Here is a 16335-nt window from a genome sequence, read left to right on the forward strand (position 1 = left end):
AGCACACCTTAGTTTTGCCTGTTTCAAAATATAAATGGGATAAAAAAGTATATGCTCTTTTCCCTTTTGCCTCTGTAACTCAGTCTACTGTTTTTAAGATTCATTCATGTTATCAAGAATGTTGTAACGGTGTACCTATAATTTGTTCATCTATTCACCTGCTAAGGGATATTTGGGCTATTTCCATCTTGGGTCTATTATGAACATTTTATGAAAGTATGTTATAGTCATATGTTTTCATTCTTTTGGTAAATACCTAGAAGGGGAATTCTAGGTATTCCAGTGCTAAAGAGTTTTCCAAATGGCACCATTTCCTACTCTCAACAGAAATGTATGAAAGTTCCAGTTGCTCCACAACCTCATCCACATTTGATGTTGTCAGCCTTTTTAAATTTAGCCATTCTGATTGGTGTGACATTTTAACTCTAGACGGTTTAATATCCGTTTTTCTGATGGCTATGAATTTGATCAACTTTTCATGCATTTATTGGAAATTTTTATATTTTCTTTGGTGTCCAAGTCTTTCTTCCTATTTTTATCAGGCTTCTGTCTTTTTATTATTGAATTGTAGGAGAGCTTTTTATATTCTGGCTATCAACCTTTTATCAAAAACATAAAGGTAATCATTTCTTCCATTGAGAGCCTTGCCTTCTCATTTTTGTGAAGGTGTCTCTAGAACAGAGGTCAACAAACCATATAGCCTGTGGGTTAAATCCAGCTTGCTACCTGTTTTTGTTAATAAAGTTTTATTGGAACACAGTCTCGCCCATTAGTTTATGTATTGCCTATGGTTGCTTTCACACTATAAAAGCAGAGTTAAGTAGTTGTGACAAAGACCATGTGGCTCACAAAGGCTTTAATATTTACTCTCTCTTCACAGAAAAATTTGACCAACTACTGCTTTAGAAGAGCAGAAGTAATTTATATAAAATACAATATTTTGAATATTTTTATACTTTTATGTTACTATTTTTGTGCTATCTATAAAAACTTTGTCTAACACACAATAATGAAGTTATTTCTTACATTTGTTTCTAGGAGTTTTATGAGTTAGAAAGCAAAGTTCCTCCCCACCATGGGAATATCAAGTTGTTCCACCGTCATTTGTTGAAAAAGGTACGCTTTTCTTACTGAATTAACTTGATATTTTTGTCAAAAATCACTTGGATATCTATATATTTGACTATCAAGCCCTCTATTTTCTTCTGTTATTTTTGTATATCCTCACATTAATACTATATAGTCAATTTCTATAGCTTATAGTAAGCATTGAAATTATGTAGTCATTTTGTTTTCAAGATTGTTTTGCCTATTCTAGGCCCTTTGAACTTCCATATTAATTTTAGTTTAGACTTGTCAATTTCAAAAAAGCCTTATGATATTCTTACGAGGGTGGAACCATATATCAACTTGTGGAAGGTAATCATCTTAGCAGTGTTAATTCTTCCAGTCAATGAACATGATATATTTTAACATTTGTTAGGTATTCCTTACAGTGCTAGAGTACAGTTTTGAACTTTATTTGGTTAAATTATACGTTAAGCAAATAGTAAACTAAATAAAACATTTAAAGCACAAACTTTCAGACCCTGGACATTAGGCAGCAGAAAGCAGTGATCTCTGTGGTAAAGGTCTTAGCAATCTTTGTCTCAGACATAAATTACATTTTTCTGCTGCTCTAATAGATTGGCAAATTCTAGAGGTCAATCAAACACTTTTTTCTTATTGAAGATGTACACAGTACTGGTAGGGCAGGAAAGTGGGAAATAAACTGCTGTTAGTACCTAGGAATTTCTTACTTTTGGTTGATTAGGAGGACCGGCATTTCAGATGTGGTGATAATGGATACCTGTTGACTGGGAGAAAGCAAACTCTCAGAACTGTGATTTTTGGAGTTGGCATGGAGGCACTGTTGCTAAGAGCAGTTTGGGACAGATGGGACTAAAGGCTCATGAGATATAATGTCAAGGAAGTTAAAGTGTGTGTTATCCATGATACCAAAATCCATCCCACTAGGGGGATTGTGAAGCTCTACTCACCACGCTTTGTAGACAGTCACAGTGTTGAGTAAGACCATTTCTATGTATTCAAACTGGCCGAGGTTTATCTAGAATGCAACCTTCTGCAAGTTACCTTTCCCAATAAAATTATAACAGTAATAGTTTAAAATGTTCACCATTCATCGATCAGGTTCTGTCTTGCAGGCATAGTACTAAGCACTTCATTTATATTTTCTGATTTAATTCTCACAACATACCTAATTTAAGAATCATTAATCCCATTTTACAGATTAGGAAAATTAGGTAACATTAGCCAAAGATTCTTGGATGAATCCAGTATTTGGATTAAAGTTTGTTTGAAAATTGTGTGCTTCAGATGGTTTCACTATACCACCTCTTTGAAAGTAATTTCATAAAGGTCAATTTACCATGGAAATGTTTCAGAAATTTCAGTGATTCCCCCTAGTGTATAATTGGTTCTGACTCAAATTCTCAATCTTGAGAAAATAAGCAAAGTCACCTCAATGAGCTTAAGAAGGCATGATCGCATAACCAGCTATATTCAGCTAATAAAGATGAGGGTTTGCAACAATTCCTTCAAAGAAGTGAGATCATAGAGCTTCATATAGTTCTTCTATTTATAATCTTGGATAAAGAGCTACAAGTTTCCTTGATTTTTTTTTCTTTGAGTCTGTATCATTGTTCATTTTTCTTATTTTCCTTCAATTTCTAAAATAAGAGAAGGTCTTACATTTCAGCTCCTTCACACCAAATACCCATAAAGCTAGACGTTACTGTGCCCTGAGTAAATTGCATCTACATATGAAGCAGCACATCTGCAAAAAAAAAGCTGACAGATGAATCTTTCTGCAGAAAAATTGAGAACGCTGTTGGTGTCTGGTAGAAGCTTCATTTTTCTGCTGCTGACTTTGATTACTTTCAGACCTGCCGCTGTCAGAGGAACTAAAAGGGAAACTGAAAAACTTGATTAGAGCATCAGAGTCTGAGGCTGTGGAACCCAGGGCTGAAAATCCAGGCACCTCTTTTATTTGCAGTTTTTACTGTTCATAAATAAAGATGGGGGCAGATTTGGATAACTAAATAGAATGAGTCTAAAATTATTTTGAAAACAGGCCCCATGGCCTGATTAATACTAAAATTTGGGACAGTTAGTAGACAACTTCTCTCTGATGCTGGGTGAGTGAGGTGTGGAACAATAGTGTAGACAAGGAACTGGGTCTGGAGAAGAGATATGTTAGTATTAACTCACAGTGGTAGTCCTGAGACAAAGGGATTCTGAGTTTTGTGCTCTGAGCTAAGAAGCATTTAGGAAGCAGGTATTAGTCTGGATCCATAAATCCGCAAGAACAAGTAGAGAGCAGGAAGTGGTTCTGAAAGAAACTGTCATTCTAGATGCTACAGTCTCCTAAGGCAGAACAAGTAGGTTTCAGGAGCTAAGACTTGGACCTATTCTCTGAAACAATGGTATAAATGGGTTAAAATTATCATGAAACAACTATACTGAAGGTCACTAATGGTAAGAAACCAAATGTAGCACAAATGAGAATCATTCCATTTACGTAGGGCAGGCCTAAATTTAGCCTGATTTTATTATAAATAAGCATATACATTTTAAAGATCATGAAGGGTTTTTTAAAAAGCGTATTTCTAGAAAATTTCTGTCTTTGTGTCTTAACACTAAATAAAAGTGGCTATATAATTTTTTTTCACAAATTGAGATAGTATACATGAAATATTCTGAATGGAAATAGATATTAACTTATGTGGTATATAAAAAATTCCCTTTGAGAGGCCTAGAGACAACTGAAATCAATGGAAAGTTATCAACTGGAGTAACTAAAGTGGGTGCAATGAGAGGTCTGGGTGTTTGTTGGCTAACAGAGGACACCAACTATGTCTGCAAAGATGCCAGTGGAGAAGGGGACACATCTGTTTCCCATACAAGCTTCAAATCACGTCTCAAGAGTGCACTGTCCACAGTACAGGCATTAAATTGAAATTGAGCTACCGCTCTCATTGAAACCAACTTTGTATTGTCTTCCCAAGTTTCTCAAGGTGGCTAATGATTCTTCTTAGTGAGGGAGACCAACTAGGACAGAATATACTGAATCCACCAGGGAATGGTTTTAGGTCTCTACATTAAACAGCTGTGGAATTATGTGGAGGATATGAATTTTTTACATCTAATTGAAAAATCTGCTTGATACATCTTCTCTCTCTTTGTGAGGTACCCGAAAGACCTCTAAATTTAGAAACAAGAAATTGGTTTCATATATCAACAGTGTCACTTAACAGCTCTGTATGATGTTGGTCAGAAATATCACTCAGTGTTTCACTTTCCTTTGTTGTAATAATAAAATCTATACACAGACTTATTCTGAGGATTAAATCATTGAAAAGCAACTAATACGGTTTGTTATACAATGCAACTTATTATTTCAGAATCTGTTTCTTTCTTTTTCTATACTTACCTTGATGAAGGAAATGAACTTCAGTAGGAAAAAGAAGAAAAAAGAACTTCCCTAGGAAGAAATGTTATAAACCTATGAAGAATTTGTGGCTTCTTGGGCATCCCCATCTAAATTAAGACTATTTGATAAAAGGGAGGTTTTTTGTTGAGGATTGTTGAGGAAATGTTTTACTGTTTTACGGACATGTATTTGGGGATTCAAATTCTCTCTTACTTTGTAGTTACTTTGATAGTATAATGCTGAGAGGGGTAAAACTAGACCCTGGAATTGAAGCAAGAAGTATCTATAAAGCGTTTGATCTCAGCCAAAAAGTTTTAGATAGCTAAAGGGGTCATTTACATTATTTTAAGTTGTCAAGTCCATGTTGCCAGCATAAGAAAACATTCAAGGACAGGGCAGTAGCTGTTTCTATTCAGTAATTGTTCATTATCGGGGCTGGACTACCCACTTTTCCGTAAGTCTTGAGTATGTAAGATTGTGTGCAGAAGCAGGAGAAAGAAAACCTCAAATTCCTGTGTGTGTGTGAGAGAGAGTGTACATAAATATGAGTGTGTGTGTGTGCATATGTATCAGTTGTATGCATGTGTATGTGTTGTGAATTTGTGTGAATATATGTGAATGAGTGATGTCTGTGAGTGTGAGTATAATTTAAGTGAAACAAAATTCCAGCAACTGTGATAACGTTGAACGAAACCAACTGTTGTTTCAATGAATAGAGATGCTATGCTGAAAGGAGGTATATTATGACTGTTTATTTTGTTACAATGGCTATCAATTTAAGCTTTAGCTTTAAGGCCAAATAAATATGAATTCATATACTTATTATCAAATAAATAGTGCATGAATTCAAAGGGCAGAGAATTGATAATTGAAATTGTAAAAGTACCTTCATTCCTTTTGTAAGCATTTCTATCAGTTTGTGATGTGCATACACAGTTATCTACTGTATTAAAATGAGACTCTTTTCTCAGGCATTATGGAAAGTATAATTAATAAGTGATATCCAGATACATAATGTGTTGCCATAAAGACTAGATTGATTAATTCAACAATAGCCAGAAATTTTTTTCCAATATGTTTTAGTAAGTCAATTTCTGCACATGGCTATGTGCAAAATAAGTCTGTAAATCTAATGCAGAATGATGCACATATATTATTCAAAATTCACATCAAACATAGTCTTACAATAAAAATGAATTACTTAAATAATTTTTAATTTAACCTTGAAATTTGGTGGTAAGAAGGAATCTTAGAGTTGAACTAATCCAGCACCTCACTTTATATGAGGAAATTTAAAGTCTCTTATTAGTCTACTAAATGACTTACTCTTTGCAAAACTCAGATCTATCATTAAAGTCCCATGACTAAAACACTTTCAATGGAAATCATACTTCTTTGCCTTTAAACATTTTAGTATTCTATAAATTTAGGGATCTTAAGCACTTTGTCCCATTTTTCCTAGACAGGGAAATTTTAAGAGCAAAATGTGCTATTGGCACATGAGTTTTACGTAACTCTTAAAAGTCTTATATATCATACTGTGTGGTGTGCGTTTTGATGTGTGGGTGAGATGGAAGCCTCTATATGTAGATATGGGACATACGCTTGGATGAATTGATGTAGGAGGAAGACTATAATTTTTACTGTATTGAGAACAGGTATAAAAATTGTTATCTGGGAGTTATGAAATATGTTGTTGAAACCTGATTGTGTAGAACCAATATGCTGATGATTGCCAGTTCAACATTTTCCAGAAAAAAATCTTCTCGAATTCTTGACCTATTTATATAATGTTTTATTTCCACTCGGACATCTCAGATTTATCACACCAAAACCTCTTCATCTTCTCTTCAAATCTCTTCCTAACCTGGATCTTTGTGTTAAAACCATGATCTATTCAGTCAACCAAACAAGAAATCCAAGATTAATTTATGATTCACCTTTATTTCTCTCCTACTTTCAACCCAATTAAACCTTGTATATTTTATACCCTGAATATTTATTGTATCTTCTCTTCTTGCTTTAGTTCACATTCATAATTATATTTTTCAACCAGATTAATCGGACAGTCTTTTTAACATTTTTTCTAATTTTAAATGTATTCTCAGTAAAAAGGTTAGATTAATTATTTTTAAACATAAATGTCTTAATAATTACTTTTTTATATAAGATTCTTAATTGGCTTTCCATCATTTTAAAGAAGAAAGCTAAACTTCCCAAAATAAAAGCCAAGGCCTTTCATGATTTGTTCCTTTCTTAAGTAATCAGGTTCATTTCCCGCCACTACTTCTGCCATTGTTCCAATAAATCTGATTTAACTGTAGATGACTGAATGCTCCACAGTCTGATAGCTCTATCCTTTGCATCTTCTTTTTCTCTGCTTGGTACAGGCTCTATCACTGAATCTTTAAAGATTCAGTTTAGATATCCTCCTTTTTAGGAAATATTACCTGATTTGTTATTTACCCACTTGTCTGTGTTAGATGTCCCTCTGCAATACTCCCTTATTCTCCTTTGCATACACAGCATTTAATAAAACTATGTGTTTTAGTATGATTGTCTGTCAGATTGACTAGGCAACCTTATCAAAAATGAATAGAAAATAGTAATCTTATTAGACTCCAACTATGGCATTGACTGAGTACTGGCCACAACTACCTGTTCTGTATTCAACATAAGGAAGTGCTAACTTCCTTTGGTAGATGAGTCATTTAATGAACAAGCTAGTTAAGATCCAGGAAGTACATTAATAAGAATCAGAAACTTAATGACAAGAATCAAATCTCTCCTACCACCACCTTTTTAATTTTTTTAAGTAGAAAAATACCATCAGTATCACTGGAAATTTGATTAGTATTAGATTAAATATTCTGATATTTTATTTTTTTAAAATACAGATTCACATATCTCTAGAAGCCTTTTATGTGTGGAAAGTCTTTGAGGGCATCCCAACAACCAGCATGCCATCTGTGTTGTCTTTTGTCAACAAGGCACTCCTTCTAAGGCTGAGAACTAATGTTCTCCAGTTCCCTTCCTTATATGAATCATCATTAGAGTTTACCAATGCAAGAAGGTGAAATAGAAGCCACTCCTCCTAGGAGATCATGGTGGCTAGATGCAGTGCTTCGCACACCTCTTGGCAAGCTTCCACTGCACAGCTCTGGTACCCTCCCCACTGCCTCTCATACTTCAGGCTGGAGTCCTTCACAGTTCTTTCTACCATCTTCTCATTACCATCACTCCCACAGTTGCTCCTGAGCTCTTCCCACATATGTATAATCTCTGATTCTTTTACTAAGCTGCTTTTTTTCTCTAATACCTCTAGTTGCTCTCTTTACCTGTCTGAACCCAGACTAATACATCATTAACAGAATATTCACTCTTCAACTAACTGGGATATTCTTCATTGATGAATGAATGGGCAGCTTGGTAGGACACGCAGGTACTTAGAGGGAGTACAGGATCACCTACATGTCTGCTGGATCAGTCAAGCTGATCCTTAGGATCAAACAGAAAACAGAGTGAATACCAAGGGCATCCTTTATTTATGCAACTAGAATTTCAGAAAGGAAAGACATTCCAAAAATTATCTATTCCAACTCTAAAACTATAAATGTGGAAAGTGAAATGAGTGACTTCTCTCAAGGTAATTAACTTATTTCAGTTCACTCAGTAGGTTAATGGTAGTACTGGGACTAGAAAAGGTGATTATACCTGTGCTTGAAGAGTTTACACTCTATTAACTATGATTTGGTCTGAATGGTACTTTTTATTTATGAGTTAATAGCTCAGAGGAGGTGCGCACACATATATTAATGAATAAATGTATAATTTATGTATATATAATTAACATATAAGTTAATGTTTATGTATGTCTAATTTAAATACTTGGATTTGCTAGAAAACTAGCTATAATTGGAAAACCAGTGGCTTACTTTAAGTCCTGTACGTTCTCTGAGGCAAGAATATTTTCTCCTCTTCTACTGCATGTAGATTGTTTGTATTATGAGTTTACATTGGCAAAAATTCAGAAAGATTATCAAAATATAACTAATTATATACCTTATTTTTTGGGGGTCCTGATTAATACACCCAGGTCTGATGGTTCCCTAGGAGAACTCATAGGATTCAAATAGTCTTATTCACAGCTGATTTATTAAAATGAAAAAATGCAAAACACAATTGACAATGGGAAAAGTCTCATGGGGTGAAGTCTGGGGGGAAATAGGAACCAGCTACCAAAGATCTTCTCTCAGTGGTGTCCACAAGACACACTCATCACAGTAACAAGTTGTGAGTACACGTATAAAGTTTGTTAGAGACCAGTGCCCAGAGATTTTTGTTTGTTTGTTTTTGGGGGGGTGCTTCTGACCACGTAGGCTTCCCCTGCTGGCAAGTCCCCAAATTCCAGACTCTCAGAAGGAAAGAAGGTGTTCAGCATGAACCATACTGTTTGTTCAAGGAGTTTAGACATAGCAAGTCACTCTTATCAGTTAATGTTGGGGACCCTCCCCAAATCCAAGTTCCCAAATGCCAGCCAAGGGCCAACCTTGTAAGCAGGACTTCCAAAGGATAGCAGTCCTTCTACGTTCATTCTTTTCTGTGCAGCCTAATATTCACAACTTGATGGAAAATGTAGCTAAAAATTGACCAAGACTCTTGCCATTGATGTTAGGATCTGAAGTTCAGGCAATTCCTGTTAGTTTAGAAATGTTGGAGAGAAAGAATGATTCTCTTTTTCTAGGATTTGATGAGATCCCTACTCTACATAAAATAGCAGAAGGGCAAATGGTTTAGCAGATTTTTTTCCCAGCTTAATAGACATTGATTTCACAGTTGATTTTCCAATTTTATGCACTCACTGAGACAGTATCATTTGACTTACAATACCGCATTCTGGTTGTTTTGGGGGCTTTTAAGTTTTCTAAATTATTTTTTTGCTCTTATGAAAACAGAAAATTGTGTATGTCAGTGTTGTAGCTTGGTTCATAGACACTATAAAACCAAAAATACAGTTTCACCCTCTTTTCCACACCTGCTTAGCAGTTAGGTATTTCCTTCTCTGGTACCTGTAGCTATCTGAATGTGTTTCTGTGGTAATATATTACATTGTTGTATGAAAATTCATTATTGTATATCTGTCTCCTCCCACCCCTAAGCTGTGAGTTTCTCAGAGATTATGACTGGATCCAGAATTAGTACATCCAGAAATAGTAGCTAATATTAGCTGTTCAAAAATATTTATTTTTCTAATGAGTGAATTTTTTTGTACATATCTGTTTGTACTGAAGTACTGGCTGCTGGAATGAATAGCAGTCATTAGAAAACCAGTAAATCAGCACTTATAAACCTAAAATAAAAATAAGGAGACAAAATATAAAATAGACAACAGACTAAATGAAATATTCAGTGTACATTTTGTGTTTCTTTCTGCATGATTTACTTAAAAAGCTTTTAGGAGAGTCATTTTCTTATTTGAAAATAACTGATATTTAGATATTCCAGGATTGTTAGAAGAAGTTGATGTTCAGGTAATAGATGGCAAATATTATGCTTGAAACATTTAAACTGTAAAACTTCAGAGAAAGTAAAATGAACTTTTATAACCCTAACCCCAAGAAAGATTATAGTGCAAATGACTCCTAAGTAAATTGTGGCTGGATAAAGTGGAGAGAAGAAGAAAAATTCTCTTTCTCAAATTGGAAGACTGTTCTCTTTCTACCAAGAGCCAGGAAATCTTATATAAGCCCTCCTACAACAGCAGGCATTTAGATTCATACACTCCTTCGTATTTACGAGCAGCTGTAGCTAGCAGAACTGGAGGAGAGATCTACCTCCTGGAGTTTTAGAATTTGCAAAGATCTGCACATAGCAAATAGGAACAGAAATAACTAGAGCTATGAAATGAACTTGATGAAAACAGTTCTTAAAATCGGTACTCTTGAATCAATTTCATCCTTGGAGCCTGAACATTTGCTGCATTTACAATGAAAGTCTTCATGCAAGGACATGACCATTTGATAAGGCACTTAATTGGATGCATCAAAACAAGGGATATGACAGATTAGAAAAAGGGGACAACAAATTGTCTATTTCCCTAAGCATTCTCTGGTTGAAGGCTTTTATCGATACCTAACATGTAATTTTGGTAATAAGTGTCAGAACCCCATTACAATTATATCTGTTTAAGTTCACTTAAAAATTAGTAGCCATTAACTCTCTTTCCCCCCAAAAAACTATACTGCTGCTGCCGTCTGCCCAAATCTTTCAGTCTTCCAATTGCCCTTCCCCAGCTTTATTGAGGTGATAACTGACATGTAACACTGTGTAAGTTTAAGGTATGCAGTGTGTTGTAATGCAAAATGATTACCACAGTAGTGTCAGTTAACACATCTGTAACTCAATTAATTACCTTTGTATGTGTGTGTGGTGAGAATATTTAAGATCTACTCTCTTAGTAACTTTCAAGTATATAACACAGTATTGTTGACTATAGTCACCATATTGTACATTAGATCCCTGGAATATATTCATCTTATAACTGAAAGTTTGTACACTTGGACTGACATCCCCCTGTTTCCCACACCCTGAGATCATGCAGTATTTGTCTTTCCCTGATTTATTTTACCAGCATAATGGCATCAAGTTTCAACCCTGATGTTGCAAATAGTAGGATTTCCTTCATTCTCATGACTGAATAATACTTCATTGCATATATATGTGAATCTTTATTCATTCATCCATAGATGGACTTAGGTTGCTTCCATATCTTGGCTATTGTGAATAATGTTGCAGTGAACATGGGGTGCAGATATCTCTTCAAGACAGTGATATCATTTCCTTTGGATATACACCAGTGAGTAAAGCTACTGGCTCATGTGGTAGTTGTATTTTTAATTTTTTTGAGGAACCTCCATACTGTCTTCCATAGAAACTGTTCCAATTTACAGCACCACCAATAGTGTGCAAGTGATCCCCTTTATCTACATTCTTGCTAACACTTACCTTTTTCATAATAGCCATTCTAACGGGGTAAGGTGATAACTCAGGTCTTGATATGCCTTTGCCTGATACTTAAAGCTGTTGAGTACCTTTTCATGAACCAACTGACCATATGTATATCTTCTTTGGAAAACTGTCTATTCATACCTTTTCCCCATTTTTTAATTTGATTTCTTTTTTATTGAGTTGTGTGAGTTCTTTACATATTTTGGATATTAACCTCTTATGGGACATATGGTTTTCAAATATTTTCTCCCTTTCTGTAGGTTGCCCTTTCACTTTATCAGCTTGTTTCTTTTGCTGTATAGAAGTTTTTAGTTTGATATGGTCCAACTTGTTTACTTTTTATTTTATTGTTTGTATTTTTGGTGTCATATCAAAAAAATTATTGCTAAGACCAGCATCAAAAAGATTTTCTCTATGTTTTTTTCCAAGCATTTTTATGGTTTCAGGTCTTACATTTAAGTCTTGTTCCATTTTGAGTTAATTTTTGTGAGTAGTGTAAGAGAGGGGTCCAACTTCATTCATTTGCAGGTGGATATCCAGTTTTCCCAATACCATTTAATAAATAGACTACCCTTTCCCCATTAAGTATTCTTGACTCCTTTGCCAATTATGAGTTGACATTAACTGTTGAATTGTATTCATCTCTACATGCTTAAACACATATTTTGTTTGTTTTCTTATAAAAATCCAGGTATAAGCTATGTGTTTTGTTCCACTTAAAGGTTTTGTTCTTCTCCAGTATATTTGAGATAGAGGAAATTTTTCTTCTATTGCTCTGGTCTCAGTGACTTGGTAGCTATTCCTCCTTCTGGTCATTAGACCCACCACTACTTCTTACTCTGTGGCCTTTCCTCTGGGAATTCCTGGATTCCAGTACTACTGATATGATGTTACACCACCTTTTGGGGGCTTCGAGGGGTGGAAGTGTGGGATAGACCACACCTCCATTTTGGATCATTTTCCTTTTTTTTCCAAAGTAGTTTATTCATTCACATGTTTAACTAAAACATGTCTACAAACTGGTAGAACCAAACAGCTTGTATTAAAAAGCAACAGCTTTCTGCTAGATTCCTCTTTCATTATACCTCTCACTTCACTTTGAGAGTTATCTTTTTATTTTTTGAGGTAGCTGATCTAAATCTCTAAAAAAAAATGTGTTTGTAGCACTATTCCTTAAGTGGTCACATTCTAATGTATCTATTGATTTTGCTATGCCAAGTGAGGATTTAGCTACTGAAATTATTACTCTTTCCCTGGAACTCCTACCTTCATAGTATTGCCATTACTTTTAATTCACTTTTCCATTAGTTTTGGGAATTCCAAGATCGAGACACCAGCAGATTCAGTGTCTGGTGAGAGCCTCCTTCCTGGTTCATAGATGGCTACCTTCTCCTTGTGTCCTCATATGGTGGGAGAGGCAAGGGAGCTCTCTGGAGCCTCTTTTATAAGGATACTTGTCTCATTCATGAGGGCTCCACCCTTTTGACCTAATCATATCCCAGTCACCCCCATCTTCTAATATCATCACCTTGGAGGTTAGGTTTCAACGTATGAATGGGGGAGGGGCACAAACATTTAGACCATAGCAACTTTACTCCAGAAAACAAGGATATTAGAATTCTTTTCCTATAATTTTGTTTTCCTTTTCTTTCCATTTATTAAATTCTGTCACCTGTCCTTTTACTTTAGTATACTTAAGTTCAGTAATATTTCCATTCTCTTTTAAAACCATGTGAAATCTTTTCTATTTTAAATATAGGCTGATTCTAAAATTCTAAAATCAACAAAAATTTTCTAATCAGGGACCTCCCTGGTGGCTCAGTGGTTAAGACTCCATGTTCCCAATGCAGGGGGCCTGGGTTCTATCCTTGGTCAGGGAACTAGATCCCACATGCATGCCGCAACTAAGGAGCCCACAAGCTGCAACTAAGGAGCCAGCCTGCCACAACTAAGACCCAGCGCAACCAAATAAATAAATAAATATTTAAAAAATTTCTAATCAAATATGTCTATGTGAAAATCGGGGCAGTGGAACAAAATGATGTAACGTGATAAATAGGTGAAAGATAGCCACACTTTTTTTTTCTTTTTAACATTCTTTCCATTAACAATGGGGTTGAAGACTCTTGCTTGGATGTGTCTGGGCTTTGTGACTGTTTTGACAAATAGAACATGGCAGAGCTCATGCCATGTCAGTTTCTAGGCCCAGAATTTAAGAGATGGCAGCTTTCATTTCTGTGACTTAGAAGACCATGTGAGATACCTCAAGTGCATGGAAACACATTCTGGCGCTTCACTGTTGCGAGAGAGGACACGTAAGCACTTGTTTGACAGTCACAATGGGACCTGCACTTTTCATCCATTTCTTCCAAAGTAGTAGACTTAAGAGTGAATCAGTCTTGTACCCTCCATACCATCATCTACCATCGGAGTACCACTGAGTGACCTCAGTTGATGCCACATGGAATAGCAGAATTATCCAGCTAAACAATGTCCACATTTCTAATCTACAAAATTGTGAGATTTAATACAATGTTTTTCTCAAGATTTTTTTTTTTTTTTTTTTTTTTGTGGTACGTGGGCCTCTCACTGCTGTGGCCTCTCCCGTTGCGGAGCACAGGCTCCGGACGCGCAGGCTCAGCGGCCATGGCTCACGAGCCCAGCCGCTCCGCAGCATGTGGGATCTTCCTGGACTGGGGCACGAACCCGTGTCCCCTGCATCGGCAGGCGGACTCTCAACCACTGCACCACCAGGGAAGCCCTCAAGATTTTTTTTTTAATGCCACAAAAGATAACTAGGAGAGAATTACGTTTCCTTGTTTGTTCAAGACTTTTATTTTCCCAAAAATTTTTTTTTGGATTTTTCTTTGTAAGTTGTCAGATTTGTATCTATTATATCATTAATTATTTTCAAATGATCCATCATATCAGCTATTCTCAGGATTCCTCTTAACCCCTGGAAATCCACTTCCACATTCTCACCATCTTCCTTCTATAAACTGTAATGATTGATTCTTAGATCTGATACAAATCTGTCATCTTGGGACTTCTCTTTGTTGCTCTATTTAAATTAAGTGAAAGTTTCCTGAATCCCATATCTTCTACTTTTATGTTTTACTTACTTGCTTTGATAGAGTATGTTTACGAGGAATTTGCTAAGAGAGAGAATGCCTCCGAGGTAAATGTTCTTATTCCTTGAATATTGAATGTATTTTTGGCTCTTCCCCATGACTAAATGGATTTAGAGTTTAAGATTCAAATATATTTTCTCTGATCTTTAAAATAGTTTTTTCATTGTCTTCTAAAATGCTGCATGTATTTTATATGAGAAAGTCAATGTTAGTCTTATTCTAATTCCTTCTAGGTAATCTCTTTGGTGCCTTAGGTGTCTCTTTTCATTCCTTGTACTGAATTATTTTAGCAAGTGAATTTTTACAGGTGAAATGGTTTTCTGGTACATTCAAGCAATAGATTAGAGGGGAAAAGGATTCCTGCTGCTTTTTTTCTCAATTTTTGTTTGTTTGTTTCTCTCAAAGTGTAGGAATTTTTTTTAATGGTATTTGAAATAATTAGTGTTAAGGATCTGCTACTAGTGGATGACTCGTCCAGGGAGTGATTGCTGTGAAAAAGATTTTTTTTTTTAAGTATAAATAAAGAACTACAGCACAGGCTATTCCATTAACATTGTTACACAGTCAGCTGCTAGCTACTCTGGTTAAAATCAAGACACCTCACTCTAAATACACCATCTCCTTTCATTAGGCAGCATGATGGGCTCTCAGAAGAGATGGTGTGTTGTCTCTGAATGACTTAGTGGATCATTGGAAGGATTGTGAGCAATGATCAATAATGATACTTTTAAGTTTGACTTTTTTTTTCTCATTTCTGTGATTAAATGTTTGCTTCTCCCTCAAAACTCATTTGAGAGAGCTCAGTAGTGCTGCATTAAGGTACTACATTTGTAAGGGTTTAGAATTTTGGAGTTGTGTACCACTCTGATTTTCACACTTTAAATGACAAGAATGCACAATGGAAAGGAAAATTTTAAATAAAATTAATTCAAATGAGAGATTTATAGGATTTCAATTGCAAACTGATGTTAGTAACATAGACAAAATAGCAACAATTAGGCTAGACACATAATAGTAAAGCCAATAAATCAAAAATGAAAGCAGGAAAAAGAAAAGTAAAACTTCAGTTGTACACATTATCATTAACGTGCTTTGTGTGCACACAGAGTTAATCGTTTGGCATTACCAAAGGCAAACCTCATGAATGACAGGTTTAAAAAATCAAAGTTACAATGAATGAAGAATGCATTCAACATTCCTTATTTTCTTCCCATCTTATAAATGAACTTCTTTTTTCTTCTTTATTTTTTAGATCATTTGTCTCTCTTCTAAGGCATAAAAGTAAGGTGTTGATTGACTCTATCCTTTTAGATAAGATTTTTCTGTTTTGGTCTTCAAAAATGACTGATTTTACAGTTTTCAGTCAGAAATCAGTTTACTTCCATATCTGCAACTCCTAGTCCACCATTAAACGAGAAAATATGGAAAACTACTAATGAGGAAAACTAGATGTTTAAAATATGTATAAATTCAAATTATTGCTGAGATACATTGACAGAGATACAGGTTTTTTGTTGTTGCTTTGTTTTGTTTTGTTTTTTTAAAGCAATCCCATTTACAATTGGATCAAGAGAATTAAATACCTATGAATAAATTTAACCAAAGAGGTAAAAGACCTATACACTTAAAGCTGTAAAACACTGGTGAAAGAAATTGAAGAAGATACAAAAAAAAAAGAAAAGAAAAGATATTCCATGCTCATGG

At 35.1% G+C, this 16335-nt stretch overlaps 1 protein-coding gene across 6 annotated transcripts in view; it reads left to right on the forward strand.

Annotated features, from left to right (window-relative positions):
• LOC309810705 (uncharacterized protein) overlaps window positions 1-16335 on the forward strand; it is a 578315-nt gene that overhangs the window by 144041 nt on the left and 417939 nt on the right. For 4 of the 6 annotated variants that reach the window (XR_014295044.1, XR_014295045.1, XM_082632911.1 and 1 more), the window contains one exon: window positions 1039-1116. The exons of the other annotated variants lie outside the window; for them this stretch is intronic. Coding sequence is in view for 2 of the 4 variants with exons in the window: in XM_082632911.1 (XP_082489037.1) it covers window positions 1039-1116 (78 nt within the window). In the remaining 2 variants the exon portion in view is untranslated. The remainder of the gene's footprint in view (window positions 1-1038; window positions 1117-16335) is intronic. 6 annotated transcript variants of the gene reach the window in all.

Source organism: Mesoplodon mirus, assembly GCF_964341445.2.
Source record: "Mesoplodon mirus genome assembly, chromosome: 9".
Classification (NCBI taxonomy): Eukaryota; Metazoa; Chordata; class Mammalia; order Artiodactyla; family Ziphiidae; genus Mesoplodon; species Mesoplodon mirus.